Raw genomic sequence first — 16,503 nt, forward strand, 5'->3', positions numbered from 1 at the left:
TCTTTCAGCAGCTTGCAAACAAACCTGACTGATTTGGATGCTTGGGAAGCATGTGTCATTAAAATACTGATAGCTTTGGACAAGAAGCCTGAGATGCAGATAGTACATGGGACAGCCTGAACAGCAAAAAGCTCTCTGCTCTCCTTTCACGTCTGTCAGACCAGATCAGGGGTCCCTGGGAGAGTCCGTGGAGCCATTACAGTGGTGTGTGGTGAAAAGTGAATCCCCTGAAGTCAGTAAATCTGGTTTGCTGACATTTGCTTAAAACCTGGCCCTTATTTTTGACTTGCAATGAAACCAGACTATTCTGTATCTCACTGATTTGAACAATTTAGTCATTCAAATGTTGCACATTAACACTATCGCTTCTGTCTTTACTTGTGTCAAAGTATTCACTTCAGCAGAAGGACATGTCTATATGTGAAAGGCACATGCATATGCAGTAGCACCTGCCCAGAAGTATGAGCCTTCACACACCCAAATGATGATATGCTTGAAAGACTCAATCTGTGAAGTACCTCTGTACTGAGTGCAAATACTCAAGTAAAGATTTGGACACAGAATGAAATGGCAGCAATTAAGAAGCCTGATATTATGCATACACTTAGCGGGAAATATAGATTGAATGTCCCAGACATTTCAGTTCATTGATTTCATTACTGTTCATTTCTTCCTAAAGGAGAGCTCATTATGCCATAAACTAGTAATCAGTGATGGTAGTACAGACACCTGCCGTTTCTTCCCCTTAATACTATATTCATTTTGAATGAACATATAACTGTGTTATTTTAATAGATTAAATCTTCCATATTGGCAATGCAGCAGAAATTGCAAGGAAAGGAACCAAGGAGTGAGCAGAAAGCCTCATTACATCACTGTTTAAATCCTTGGTGCTCACACATCCCAACTATCACCTGCAGTTTTGGTCTAAAAAAAGCGTATAGTGCAGAGAAAGGTAAAAAGCAACCAGAGCATAAGAAGATAAATTAAACAGTCCACTTCTCAGCTTGGAGACAGACAACAGATGGAAGATAAAATTCTATAAAGTCATGAATAGTAATGAGAAGATAAATAGGAACAATTATATTCTGTTTCATGCAGTCCAAAGGGGAAGAAACACTCAATGAAATTAGATAACAATTTCAAAGCAGAGAGAGGGAATTACCTTTGCATGTATTGTTTAATCAAGTTTTTGTGTTTGTTAACAGGCTATTTGGATGTTATTAAAATACTAATTATTTCAAAAAGCAAATAAAAAAAAAATGGTAGAGCAGTACCTTGCAGAACATGATTATACAGATGCAACCTTTGGCTCAGAAAATACCTAACCTGATGGAAACTAGGAAGATAGATGTATGTAGGAAAAAATTAGGCAGATTTGCTCAGCTTCGTATACACTTCCCCTAAGAATCTTCCACTCTCTGCTGCTAGACAAATCAGGCAGATATTTTCTGAGATCCAACATGGCAGTTGTTATCATACTTTTCTGTCTATGTACAGCAGCTATCTGGCATAACCATTCCAGATCGTGTCCTTCCAGCACAGTTCTAATTAAAATCAAGTATAACTAATTGATGAGAATGGCCTTTTTTGAAACACTACTAACTGATTTCACACTTTTTAGGAATTAGGCCCTGCTCTGTCAATTAAGCAGTGTTTTCTTTAATAGAGTTTAAAACTCATGAGAACATCTACAGTAATACATGCACTCCAGCAGCCTCCTGCTTATGCTGTCTCGTGTTCATCATTCTTGTTTATTTCCTCATATGTTTTTACAGGGCTGCTTCCTTTTCTCCCCCTTTTTTCTACCTCAGTTCGCAGTCACTGAGATCTCATACTCTCAGACCAAACTGAGAGTTTCACCTGAGACATTTTTTCCTTTTGCACCACACAGCAAGACCATTTGAGCTAGTTACAGACTTGTCCTTTCTGTTTATAGAATCCTCTTTGTAGTGTGTCATTATTATCCCATTACTTTTTTGGCATGTGTGCACTATATTTTCTCATCTTGATAGATAATCAGAAAGATCTCGTCATCACTTCCATTTAAGAAATTAGTGCACAGTGACATTGGAAGCAGCAGAATTTAATTTCTTAAGGAACTTTTGGCATTTATCAAATTTTACCCATTGGTTTTGAATATTCAGCTACAATTGCACTGGATATACAGATTTCAAAAGCCATATGTTGAATTATGTATATTTATTGCTAATATTCAACTTGCATAACAATGAAACTTTAAAGGGAAGAACAGTTTTGTAGACTTTGAAATGAAGGAGAGAAACTGTATGTAATGAAAACCTCCTAATGGCTTTGTATTGGGGTGAAATTAAATCAGGTCAGTCCCTAGTGCTTAGCACCACAACAAATGATGGAGAACAATCATCTTTTTTAACTTTTGTGTTTCTCATTATGGAGTTAAAGCTATATGAGTTGTTAATACTGTAAAATCGTATAATCAAATAGTCACAGAATCATCTAGATTGGAAAAGACCGTCAAGATCATCGTCTAACCATCAATTTGACCTACCAAGTCCCATCATCAAACCATGTCCCTCAGTGCCACATCCACACGTCTCTTACATACTTCCAGGGATGGGGATTCCACCGCTGCCCTGGGCAGCCTGTTCCAATGCTTGAGCACCCTTTCCATGAAAAAATTCTTCCTAATGTCCAATCTAAACCTCCCCTGGCACAACTTGAGGCGGTTGCATTGTGTCCTATTACTTGTCACCTGGGAAAACCAACACCCTCCTGGCTGCAGCCTCCCTTCGGGTAATTATGAGCAGTGATGGGCCCTCAGCCAGACTCAGCCTTCTCCAGGCTGAAAAACCCCAGTTCCCTCAGTCACTCCTCCTAAGTCTTGTTTTCTAGTGCCTTCACCAGCTTTGTTGCCCTTCTCTGCACACCCTTGAGCACCTCCACATGCTTCTTGTAGCGAGGGGCCCAAAACTGAAGACAGTTTTCAAGGTGTGACCTGTGACCTCACCAGAGCTGAGTACAGGGGGACAATCATCTCCCTGGTCCTGCTGGCCACACTCTTTCTGATGCAGGCCAGGACGCCATTGGCCTTCTTGGCCACCTGGACACACTGCTGGCTGACGTTCAGCTGGTATTGACCAGCACCCCACAGCAAGACAAGGGCCCCTGTGCAGCCTTATAGCTTGGCAAGGCTTGCTGTGCTCCCTCAGTGGGCAGCTGGCCTGGGGCTTCTCTGCCTGCCAGCAGCAGGGCCGCACTCTGCATTGGGCTGCATCACCCAACCCGCTGCCTCTAAGCTGGCACTACTGCCTGCTGGAGGCACTTCTTCGTACTCTTGATCCCCCCTCTCTTTACACATTGAAAAAGCCACGTGTGCTTTACCACACAGCAAACCACCAGGAGGCTCTTAGGTGAAAAGGCTTCACCAAGGTGGGAAGATGTTGAAGCCGCAGGACAAATGCTCTCTCCTAGAAACCACTCTGGGTTTTGACATTCCTCTGTCAAAAAAAAAAAAAAAGAACTTTCTTTGTTCTTTTGTTCTTCCAACTATTCCTCTCCTTGGTTTCCTGTCAAATTGTAAGTGAGCAGGCCAGGACAGATGACAGGCACTGCCCACAGTGTCTGCCTCCTGTCTTGCCCATCTACTCTTTCTGTTACTCTTGGCTGGTGGCTGGGCTTCTGGAGAGATGAAAAACAGAATGAGGTGCTTTTATATGAAAAGATCCACCAATATATGTGGAATCGCAACTAGAACCAGGCATTTCTGCCCCATTTTGGTTTTCTATACATAGTGTTTCTGTACATCATGCTTCACCCCTAATGTCGACAAAAGACGTCTAAAACTGCATCCCTCCCCTTGCATCCCTCCAACATGCCTTGCTTACCCCATGGGTCAGAACCATGAGAGCTGCCATATTATGTCAGTTCAGGAAGAGAAAGTGAACTTTCTTGTCTCACAATACAAATAAGCTATTTTTTATTATTTATTTTTATTTTTATTTTTTTTCCTCCTTGGATTCTTAGTAGGCCTGACACAAAGCTCCCTGGCAGATTTGAAAAAAGGAAAACAAAAAAGATTCTTATCTAAATTTTGCACCATCTGGTTTCAGTAGCAGTGGGACTATGGTTCCAGCTCACAGATGTCTTTGGCTCTTCTGCAAAATGGCCATTTTTGTCCTTTGCTCTCTAACCTCATAGAGCAGGAACACCCCCCTCTTCTTCTTGTCTCTTTAAACTGTCATTGCTCTGGGAGAGGAACTGTCTCTCCCTTTGTGTTTGCACACTGCCTGGGACAGTGAGTCCTCACAACAGCTAGAATAAGTGCTAATAAATAATAATACACCCCAATGAGGAATATGATATAAAAACAAATAGACGGAGGAAGCCAGTGCTATGAGTAAGGTCTAACTTGGGCCCATTCCCTTGCTTTATATGGAAAGAAAAATCCCAGTTCCATCCCTGAAAACATCACTTCTTCAACGTATGACTTCCTTCTGATTAATAACTAGGCATTTATATGTTTTCAATTGCATGGCAGTTGGAGCTTTTAATCCTGCCCTGTAGTATCTCTTAAGAACACAATACACTGAAGAATACCAAAGTTATCTCAGCTTCTGCAGAACAATTTAATTTAAAATAAAGCCAGAGAGTGAATAAATGTATTAGAATAGTGGAACTCTCATGACTGGTAGTGTGTCTCACACATCTTAGTAACCAAGATTGTCAGGGAAATGGGTTCAAGCTGAGATTCCCAGTTTAAAAGTTTTCTGAGGCCATTCCTTGCTTTAAGAGTAATCCTTCATCTCTGCATAAAAGATTTCAATATCTGGAGCTATGCATCAAAGAAAAACAGATAAATGTGAGAAAATAAGTGCACCTGTTATTCAGATAAGTGGAATTTTCTTCCTGTGAGTAATAATAATAATAATAATAATTGGGGAGGACTTGATAGTGTTAGGTCAGAGGTTGGACTAGGTGATCTTGGAGGTCTCTTCCAACCTAGATGATTCTGTGATTCTGTAAAATAATAATAATAATAATAATAATTTTTAAAAAGCATCTCTAAATAGAATTTCTGTAAATAATTTTTCTATTAAAGTGAGCTCTAAGTTTTCTGCATCTATCTCTGGCCAGCTAAGCATGAGATACAGATTTCTTTGTGAAGCACTCATCTCTGGAAACCGGGGGTGCAAAAGATCCTTTAGAAAAATGACATGAATTTCTTAAGGAGCTGGCCTACATTATCCATCTTTTTAGCACAGAAGTACATTTCTGAGAGCAAAAGTATCTGTACCAGGAATATCTAACTACATTTTTATTCCTCTACACCTAGCATTAGAGGCTGCAGCTGTAGCTGCATTGATTAAACCATTTAATATTTAAGAGGTCTTCTGAATATTCCCCACTAAGTATTCTTTTTTTCCCTTCTCCACCATTTTATACTTTTCTCTCCTTATTAATCTTCACCTCCCATTCCCTTTCCAGCTTTTTTTCCCTCATTTTCTCATAACTATGCAAGAAGCGTTTATTGTAAACCATTTACAAGTATATTAGAAAATGGACTATCAAGGATTTGAGAATACCCTTTCCAGCACTTTAATACAATGTTGAAAAATAAACTTGGAATAAAAACTTCCTGTGTATGTCGAAATCCTATGTCAAGACTGTCCAAACACAGTGGCTAAAAGCCAACACCAACAAAGGGAGTTCATTAATCCCAGCCACACTAGGTATCAGAGGCCATTCATTTTGGCAATTTCTGGATGCATAGTAGACTTTGAACAGGCTGGGTGGCCAACTTATTTTGCCAAATGTGTTTGAAACAGAAAATCATTCAACAATCCAGTACAAAAACACACTGACTATATTCCAAAATCATCACAAGGGGATTTCAAAAATGATCTGAACACAATCAAACAGGCAGACTCACAGCTGGTGTAAATGTCATTAGAAGGGGGACATCAGTTTAAATGAGACTCTACCCCTTCGATGGTTTGTGATGGGGAGGGGAGTCCTTTATTTTGAACCATTTCTGGGTACCCCAAACTTTTTGAAGGATGAAAATGAATGCCTTTTAAGGAATATCATAAAGGAAAATCGTATTAGGAACGTGCAGTCAGTTCCCGTGGCCTGGCTTAGCTTTCCTTCAGACTCTTACCAGTGCCAATGCAATTTGCATCCAGAAAATATCGAATTACCATATAAGCATTTTCTTCCTTATCAGGCACTAGTGACTAAATTACTTTTGAATGCATCATCTGCCAGTGTGGCCTCTAGAACTGTGTGTACTTTGATATGTAACTCTAATTTTTCACAATTCTCATGGACTTATGATAATAGGAAGTAGTTCCAGAAGGCAAAGGGTTTCAATAGAAGAAAACAAATCCTGACAAACAGGCGAGTGCCCCAAAGACCCAAAGGCATTTTGACACCTCCCACTGAAAGCCAATGTTCTTTTCAAAAATGCTACTTAGAGGCATAGTCCAAAGCTTGCTTTTTATTATAGCATCTCCATGGGATACATCCATGGACATGTCTACTGTCCAAATCTCAAAATGCTTGATTGTATATAAACACCTTATACCAAGGTATGTTTAAACACCTTGAAATGTTAGCCTTTCAAACTAAAACACTTCTTTAACGTTTCATGGGAAAGGACATGAAGATTAGTATTATATTATCTTTTCTATTCAAACTCCCAATAGAAAGGAAAGTATTTTTTTAGATTATCAAAGGTACTTTTAAATCACTTAAGTATATGTTAACGAAATTCAGATCAGCAGCCGAAATTTCATGATGATAACTTTTCTAAAAGTGAAAAAAAGATTGCAATTAAAGACTAAATTAAAGATAAAATGCAGAAAAACTTCACAAGCACTAGTCAAACTGAGACACACAGGTTGGTCCAAAGACAGTCCAACAGGATGAAGATGTTCAATTATTTAATTTTTACATTTTACAAAATCTTTCAAAAGAACTTTTTTTCCATTTTGAAACAGCATATATTTAAAGAAATGTTAAACATTGAGGGCCTGAAATAAAGCATTCTTTAAAATAAGCCTTTTATCATGCAATTATTAAAATTATTGATATTTTTGTTAAGCATGCTTTTTAATGAGTTTTGAGTTAGGCTACACCTTCTTTGCCAAGGTGCCTTTCCCTTTGGCTCATTCTCCTTCCATTCTCTGCCAGAGAAACTCCCTCAGCTCTTCTTGCCTGTGCCTGTCTGGGGACTTTCTGTTCCCATTTGCAACATCCTTTAGCCTGCACAACATTAATTTTGTCTGATGGAAAGATCTGAAAAGTACTTGCTCTACTACTAGCTGTTCAGCATGTGCTATAGTAGTAAAAGCAACAAAGATCTTTCTAAGGTACCATCCAGTTCAGTAGACCACTCCCATCATCAAGTGTTCCAAGGGTCATAGGTTGAGAAAGGAGCCTGAAACTGTGACCAGGATGGAGGTGAAAGCAAATATAGTAAGTGGCCGAGATTAACAAAAGTTGCATTTATCTCTGATCTCAAGCAAGCCATTGCAGCCTTTCAAACCAATATATGTTTTATTCCAGTGTCTTCATGAAAGGTGGTCTGGCTGGTTTCTGCACCATTTTCTACAATCTGCTTAATTTGCCTTGTCATTACATCTGCCTGTATATGTATCTTACCTTTGTTAAAATGTTTTCTCTTCCTCTCTTGATCTTCTACATGTAAAAGAACTGCAGCTTTTTTCACTTCATTAAAAGCCACATGATATAATTTAATAGGATTCATTACTGCTAATTGTAGTTGTTGGTTAAAACCCTTAATTTAGGCCTTAAACTAATTCATTTTTATGGTTAACAATGGCAACAGTGTATTGTTATCTGCACTGAAATATACACTTATCTTCCTGGAGCCATATTTCATTCCATGATTTCTGTTTGCCTCTCATGCTCCCTCTAATTTATTTTATCCAAGAGCATACGATGTTGTTTATCATTTCCAAATAACCCCTCTGAAACATACTGTCTTTTCTGCTAGACTTGCCTGGAGGATGGGCCCAGTGCTGCAAGTTCCTTGGCTTCCCTCCTAGGATTAGTGGTTCCATGTTAGTAATTTGATTTAAAAAACAATAACACAGCTTGTGCTTCTGCGTTCACAAAGAATAGCACACTGTTGTGCATAGGCTGAATGTGCTTAATTCCTACCTCCACTTTTCATCTTCCTGGTAGAATTTAAACTTTAAACTAACAATAGCTTTTTTTGATATTTTCTATAAAGTAAAATCTTTTTTTTTTTTCTTTCATAATTACTGAGATGAAGTGAAACATAAATATCATGGGGAAAAACATTGTCTGATTTGGTTCTGTTTATCTTTCACAGTGGTAAACTTCAAAGCCTGTTATTAACAATTCATGCACACTGAAGGACTGTCCAACCTGGGTAAAAAATGTGCCTCTCCTCCTTTTTAACACTGTACCCTTCAGCCTCCATCCCAGATCTCTGCAAATAAAATGCTCTTATCTAAAAGATCACAGCTCTGAGAGGTTAAGCAACCACTGCAGTAGCTGAGGGCAGCATTTCTCAATAACAGCATTTCTCATTAACAAAACTGCTTCAGAGACTTCTCTGCTGCTGCATAAGTCATATTCTCCACATTTAGCCAGTGCCTCTAAGCCCCTGTTATTGACACTAATCCGGTTTATATACAAAAGTGATCTTTCCAAACTGCGCCTGTAACAACAAAGGAACAAACTTTACGCAGTTTCCAAACACTGTGAAGAGCCCTGTGGGGGTTATTTTACTCCTTGTGGGTGTTTGAGACACTTATTTCAGCCACATGTCTCTCTGTTTCCAGTCCCAGGAGGCCCAGGTGCTGAAACATCTGGCTGAGAAGAGAGAACATGAGCGAGAAGTGCTTCAAAAGGCTTTGGAGGAGAACAACAACTTCAGCAAAATGGCAGAGGAAAAGCTGATACTGAAAATGGAACAGATCAAAGAAAACCGTGAAGCTAATTTAGCTGCTCTTATTGAACGTCTTCAAGAAAAGGTAACTGCACCATCACGCCTCACCTAGACTAGAGGAGAAAATCCAACCAATATTTTGAAGAGAGGTAGTGGATAGCTCTTTCCTCTGTTGCAAAACTTGAGTTATATTTAAATCAGAGCCCCTGATGCCTATCTAAACCACTTTTGAAAAATCACAGAATGGTTGAGGCTGGAAGGGACCTCTGGAGTCCATGTGGTCCAAACCTCCTGCCCAAGCAGGGACACCCAGAGTGGGCTGCACAGGACCACATCCAGGTGACTTTTGAAGATCTCCGAGGAGGAGACAACCTCTCTAGGCAACCTGTGCCAGTGGTCCATCACCCGCACAGCACAGAAGTACTTCCTGGTGTTGAGGGAATCTCTTGTGCTCTAGTTTGTTCCCATTGCCTCTTGTCCTGGCCCTGGGCACCATGGAAAAGAGCTCAGCTCTGTCCTCTTTCCACCCGCCCTTCAGGTATTGATATCCATTAATAAGATCCTCCCCCAGCCTTCTCTTCTCCAGGGTGAACAGTCCCAGTTCTCTCAGGTTTTTGTTAGAGGTGCTCCAGTCCCTTCATCATCTTAGATGCCCTTTGCTGGACTCTCTGCAATACGTCTGTGTCTCTCTGGTTCTGGGGAGCCCAGAAGCGGACACAGTGCTCCAGGTGTGGCCTCACCAGTGCTGAGTAGAGCAGAAGATTTACCTGCCTTGGCCTGCTGGCAATACTTTGGCTAATCCAGACCAGAATACTGTCATCTTTCTTACCAGCAAGGGCACACTGTTGACTCATGTTCAACTTGCTGTCCACTAGGACCTCTATGTCCTTATCTGCAAAGCTGCTATCCAGACTGTCATGGTGAAATGTGTATTAAAAACTCAGCTGTCCCCTGCTTCTGTTCTTAATCTTGGTTTGGGACCTTTGTGCTAGCCAACATTCACATATTCTTAGAATTATGAAGACAAAGGTTCATCAAGAAAAGGAGAAAGCAAGCCAAACAAAGGTTGATTTTCTAGCTTTTAAGAAAGTGCTGTGAACAAATTAAAGGTCACTTGTGTTTAGATTTTGGTCTTTAAGAAAGGTCAGTGACCAAATCAAACAGTTGTCCCGTGGACATATAGTTCTTGACTTCCCAGAAGGGAACAGGGAAAAAATAAGCAAAAAAGTCTTTCCTATATATTAAAAGGGGCCTATTCTTCCATAAGTCTTGCAACAAAAAGAGAGTAAGTTTTCTTTTGAAGATCTTTGAAAAATCCAGAGGAATTTCCTTTAAGAATCCAGTAAATCACAAACCCCACAGTGCCCTTCTCCAAAACAGCCCTCCTAAACAAGAAAGAGAAACATTAAAATTAAGATTTAGAAATGTTAAGAAAAAAAATAATTTACACTTGTTTCTCTCAACAATGAATTTCTAATATGTTAGTAAATGGTTTAACAAAAAGAAAATAGCTCTCAGACATTTCCAATGAGATGGAACAGCACCTGGTTTCCTTTGGTGATAACAAAAGTCTCATAAAGCAAGTAAGAAATAATAGTTTCCCAAAGATTGATGTTATAAGTGAACTGGGTAACTCTGGAGTTTAAGGACTGTACTCAGATTATTTGACATTTTTGTAGTAGATGAGTTTGCAGGCACATATCCCAAAGTTTATGAGAACAAACAGAAAAGCCAATTAGTCATCCTTAAGGTCCAAAAGAAAATAGGATGGACAGCTGGACATTCTCAGTCCTATGTTATTGTTAACAGACTCCTAAGCCCCTTTTCCTCTGCAATATGATGGCAAATGTGCATGAAATCCAAAGAAGGCTTCTGAACAAAGATGTCAATAACTCACTTGGGAATATAATTACAGACCAGAAATTAAAAATTTTATGCCTATAGTTTTGCCAACACAAAAGCCAACTCTGACTACGCAGGAAAAGATGAAGTGAGATAACTTCAAGAGTGACCAAGAATTGTGGATGACCCAAGGCTGTGGTGTTTAGAAGCTCCTACAGTGAAAGATAACTTTGTATACTGCAGTTAACAGGAGTCATGAGAAACAAGTCCCTTAGAAAATCTAGCATTCAAAATTATGGAGTTTATAAGAACCTGTGATTTACAGATTCAGTTGATACAATAAGCTGTCTTGGCCTGTGATCCATAGTTCATTTTGACCAATCCCCATAAAAGATCCCCTAATGTACAAAAAGATCCCCTAATGTACAAAAATACCTAGGAAGTGCCATAAACAGAAGACAGCTAGAGATAATTTTGCTTCTATAGCTACCTTATGACTTGTCATTTAGTTGTCTAATGTGTTGGGTCTTTTTCCAGTAGTCAGACATGAGAGGTAAAAGTCTGATAGTTTGACAGTTAGAAAGAGATAGGCATAATCCAAAAGCCCCAAACCCCATAAGCTGCCAAAAATAATACAGTATTATAAACACCCTGAGTGGAACATTCTTAACATTTAACAGATGTTGTTCCTGACCACAGTCCCATTTCCACAGAATTATCTGAATATACAGTGGCTCTAATAAATCTAAATTAATTGTGGCTGTTTTTCTAAAATGCAACATGGCTGTAACTTGGCAGAAGGGGCTAGCATTGACTTACAGTAAAAACTCCCCTTTTCCATCACAGTAGGAGTAAGAATGGAGAGGACAGCTAACCTCATTGTTCAGTCTAAGGACATTATAACAGAACAGAGCATAATAGAATAGAATGAAATAGTTCAGTTCAGTTCAGCTCAGTTGGAAGTGACCTTCAAAGATCATTGAGTCCAAATACCTAACCTCTTCAGAGCTAACCAAAAACTAGAACATGTTATTGAGGGCATTGTCCAAGAACACTGACAGGCGTGGGGCATCAACCACCTCTTTAGGAAGCCTGTTCCAGTGTTTGATCACCCTCATGGTAAAGAAACTGTTCTTAATGTCCAGTCTGAATGTCCCCGGTGCAGCTTTGTGCCTGTGTTCCTGCACATCTGTCATCTATTACCAGGGAAAAGAGACTGGCATCTCCCTCTCCACTTCTCCTCCTCAGGAAGCTGCAGAGAGCAATGAGGTCACCTCTTAGCCTTCTTTTCTCCCAACCAGACAAACCAAGACTCCTCAGCCTCTCCTCATAGGAAATGCCTTCCAGCCCTTGTACCAGATGTTCAAAACACTCAGATTGACCCTTCTTGGCAGAACTACAATCTGGGACCTTTTATTTGTGGCTCCTAGATAACATAGGAGCTGTCACTTCTTCTCCATACAGCATGCAAGCAATTAATTCAAGACCATTCATCCTTCCCTCTATTTAGTTCAGTATCTAGGAATTCAAAGAAGAAATGAGAACACGTGGCATATTTCATGTTGCATGCAGTACCTCTCTATGCAGGCCCTTAAAATGAATCTTTCTGAGGTGCCGAGAACTATAAGGCCATATAATATAAAAAACTGGGTTCCAGAGCATAAACAGAATGTAAGCACTGAACATGCCTTGGGCTGGGCTGGTAGGTGACACCTCTCCTGAGCTGCATCCTCTAAAGATGGTTGTGCTGTGAAACAAGTTTTGCACAGGCGTCAAATGCACAACCTAAATGTGTTAGCATCAGGATCCTCCGAGGCAGGCAGAATGAGAAAGAGGTTTGATTTTTCCCTTCTTGATGTTTTCCAGGAGAGGCATGCTGCAGAGGTCCGTAGAAACAAGGAGCTCCAGGTGGAACTGTCTGGCTGAAAACAGCAATGGTGGATGTGACCCATCCCCACCATTAGTAAACTCCCCCTGCCTATATTATTATGGATCATGCGATATCAGTATGGGAAATGTATGACATGGTTTAAAAAAAAAAATCAAGAACTCAATAAAAAACTTTAAAAAAAGAAACAAAAAATAAAAACAAAACAATGCGGTCTCTTTGCAGAATGATTTGCTTGATGTTTAAAAAACTTGGATCTTATTTTGTAAATACTTACATTTTTGTTAAAAAATACAAGTATTGCATTATGCAAGTTATTTCATAATCTTACATGTCCTGTAACAGGCTTCTGATGTTGTCTATTTCCACTCGGTTGAATTTGCTGGGTCTGTTCATTTGAAGCACCTCACGTCTAACTCCATTCCCTGCGACTTTCATTCCCACCCACCACGAGGTCAGTAGTAGTTCTATGGTGCTAGAGACCAGTCATTGCCTGATAACCTAGACTGCTTTGCCATCGATAAGCTTTGTTGAAACAGTGACTAGATCACAGGTATCGTGACTTCACATTCAGCTGTCCGAGACAAAAGGCTCTTAAAATGTAGTTTCTTTAAATGCAACTTGTGCTACAGGACTCTGTAGCGTGCTGTTTGACCGAGGTTAAATCACCGTGTGCAGTACTTGCTGCTTCTGCTTCCGAGGCAAGAGGCAACAAATACAGCTTTGCAACTGAACAAAAGCAAGTGGTATCAGTTTGAGGTGAACTTGAAAGGCACATTGTAACCATCCAGCTATGACAAATTCTAAATGATGCCAAACAGCCATACAAATGCTAATTGTAAAGTGAGCTTAATTCACCACTTGAAAATTTATTAATGGAGCAGATAATAGATAGCATCAAATGGCTTTATTTGTAGATGCCATGATCTATGATACTTCTCTGATGCTACCATAGTACGTGTGTAACAGTAAAAGAGGCTACCAAATATTTCACCAGGAACCCATGAGCCAGTTGTTACCTTTTTTTGTTTTTGTTTTTGACACTGCTGACTTCCATTCATCATGACCTTTACTCTTCAGTGTTAGCCAACCCTACCTAGTGACGGACATCTAGGACTAAAGAGGGCTGAAGCAGCAGGAATGACTAGACAGGGTGCTCGTGCCAAGTACAGTATCACGAAACCTAACACATCATCCCCAAAATACCTGCAGTTTTGAAGTTGTCCCTACCCCCCTGGAGGTTGCTGCCTGCATATTCTACTCTTCATTAGTGCTATTTTCCTGTATGTCATTGTGAGCAAGCTGTGATTAATAAAGAATTGGGGTTCTGTGAACTGAAAAAGGGCTTGTCTCTTCTCTCGCTCCATTACTTCTGACATGTGCCCATATGAGGTGAAAGCCTAATGAAGTCATAAAAGCATGGAAATTAGATTTAAATAAGACCTATTAATAAATCAAGCCTATTTCTTTGCTAATACAGGACCGACCCCTGCTATGTGTTTTCAGTGCTTAGGCCGGTTATTTTTAAAGATTACCATATAAACTGAGCCTATGAATGTGACCTCTAGCACTGGGATTATTAAAAAAGAACTAACTACACACACATGCACATGCACCCTTAATCCTAACTCAATATTGGGAAAAAAAAAATCAGGAAAGAAAATTTAATAATGTATCCTTGGGCATATACATCAATAACTGCGTCAAGATTCTGGATGTTAACACACTGATTTTCAGGGTGAAAGTTCATTTATAGGAAAAACATCAGATTTCTAGGAAAGCTGAAGAGCTGAGATATAAAAATGGTTCTGATCTCATTTACAGCGGTTCAAAAGGTGATCGAGAATTACACCTAGGATTAGTTTTCTGATTTAAAGTGATAAAAGTGGCATCGTTTGCTCTTTCAGAGAGATGGGCCAAACGTTCCAGATCTGCAACAGTCGGTTTCTGACCCATGCAGCCTGTTTTAATCTGGAGCCAAGTTATGTCCCTGGAAGTCCTGGCCTGCAGTCAACAAGCTGCAGAAGCTCATCCAGGCACAGGGCTGCAAGGTCAGCTCTGTGCACAATGGGCTGTAACATGGCATGAGAGGCACAATCCAACGTTCTTATGGCAAGTTGGTTTCATTGCCTAAACTCCTTGTCTTTCTGGCAAAATTACTAGAATTAAACCTGGCAGGGAACTCATAGAGCAAACTTTGAAACTGGATGACACGAGCCTCAGTGCTGCCAAGTCTTCAAAGTTTGCATTTTGCTTTAAGCCCCAATGAAAAGAGTCATTCAGTCAAGATTATATCTCTATTTGAGGTCCCAGATTTTGGGTTGAGGTCTCCTGGATTTGGGTTTCATTTCCAAATGACAAATCACTTTCAGAGTTCTCCCTGTCCATTGACATAACAAGACCTGGTTGTTTTAGGCCCTTTCCTTGTTTGTCCTGCTGACTGCACTTGCTAAGGCAACAGGCCAAGGACAAACCTCTGGTGCTGGGCCCTCTCAGCCTCCACAAACAAGGGTGTCCACATCCAGTGTGTCTGCTGGCAGGCTCCATGGCACGTGCCCTCCCCAGAACCAGACCTGAGCATTGCCTGGTAGATGTCTCTCCATGGCTACCAAATCTGCACCAGAGAAATGAATGAAGAAGAAGGCCATGTGGCCTCAGTAGGTCAGTGTCAGAGCTGGTGTTTTGATCCTGTTGGGTTTACTTGGATATTTTAATAGTTTGTGGGTGTAGAATTCATTTTATTAAAGTATAAATATATTCTAAAAGCCTTTAGCTAATACCCTGCATTACCATTTGGCTACTTGAAATACCTCAGATTATTATTTTTTTTTAATTCAGTGGCAAGTAGCATGCTCAGGATTTAAAAAAAAATAATAATAATAAAAAATAAAAAATTTAGTCTGCTTCTTTGATTAACTGTAGAAGCCCAGCTGCACGCTGTGAGCTTAGAGCAGCTGGTGCTGCAGTGGGGAGCATTTTCTGCAGGCTGCCTGAAGCCTCCCTGTGGACAGGAGGGAGCCTGGAGCGCTGGCACTGCGCAGAGCAGATGCTCCCTCCTCCCTCTGAGGTTTGGGATGGCTCAGCTGCTGGGCAGAGCTGGCAGCCCAGTGAGAAAGGCAGTTTTGACCTGTGGCATCTGCATGTCCCCACACTGCCTCCAAAATGAGGTTAGGGCTCTGTTTTTTGTTAATCCATCAGTCACATCAAGGCTGGATGAGTACTCAGACAGGAATGTTGCAAACCTGTCACAAGTTCATGTGGTCTACTGAAGCCACAAAATTTATGCTCATACAAACTCAAATATTTCCAAAGTCAGGAGGTTTGGATGTAGGGTGCACACATACACAGAGCTGACCACTTTTTAGCAAGCCTTTCAGAAGGGTGTGATCGGCGTAGGAAAGAGCTTTATTCCTGACACCTTAAGCCATACAGAAAAGTGCTTCTCTCTCTTCTCCCAGAAGAAGAGGGATATGGCTTAAAACCTACGCTTAGGGCAGCATGGACACCTACCTTATCCAACTGTTTTCAGATACCATCATGTCAAACGAAATCCTCTCATTAGTTTTTTTGGCGGAGGGAGAAGAAGATTGCATGGGAAGCAGCAGGACCTCCCTGCACCTTGCAGCACATGCCACGTGCTGAGCACGTCTCAGCGGTGGATGGAGCCAGCACTTCACAATGCTGAAGGGCTCTCGCTGGGCAATGGGACAATTATAGAGAAAATTCCCTGTGCACCAGGGGTGGTGCCGCAGGTGGTGCCGCGGTGACGGTAGTGCAACAGTGCCATGCAGCGGTCGGTTTTAAGAACGGAGATAATCTCTAAATACAAGGGGTTGCAAGGCTTTCCTCT

The 16,503-nt window shown here is 40.5% G+C and overlaps 1 protein-coding gene across 1 annotated transcript in view; it reads left to right on the forward strand.

Annotated features, from left to right (window-relative positions):
* The window catches only part of STMN2 (stathmin 2), a 39,769-nt gene extending 25,774 nt beyond the window's left edge, over window positions 1-13,995 (forward strand). The window contains exons 4-5 of the mRNA XM_013172429.3: window positions 8,817-9,008; window positions 12,632-13,995. Of these exons, the coding sequence (XP_013027883.1) occupies window positions 8,817-9,008; window positions 12,632-12,691 (252 nt within the window). The 3' untranslated portion in view covers window positions 12,692-13,995. The remainder of the gene's footprint in view (window positions 1-8,816; window positions 9,009-12,631) is intronic.
* The last annotated feature ends 2,508 nt before the right edge of the window (window positions 13,996-16,503 follow it).

This window comes from Anser cygnoides, chromosome 2 (genome assembly GCF_040182565.1).
Source record: "Anser cygnoides isolate HZ-2024a breed goose chromosome 2, Taihu_goose_T2T_genome, whole genome shotgun sequence".
Classification (NCBI taxonomy): domain Eukaryota; kingdom Metazoa; phylum Chordata; class Aves; order Anseriformes; family Anatidae; genus Anser; species Anser cygnoides.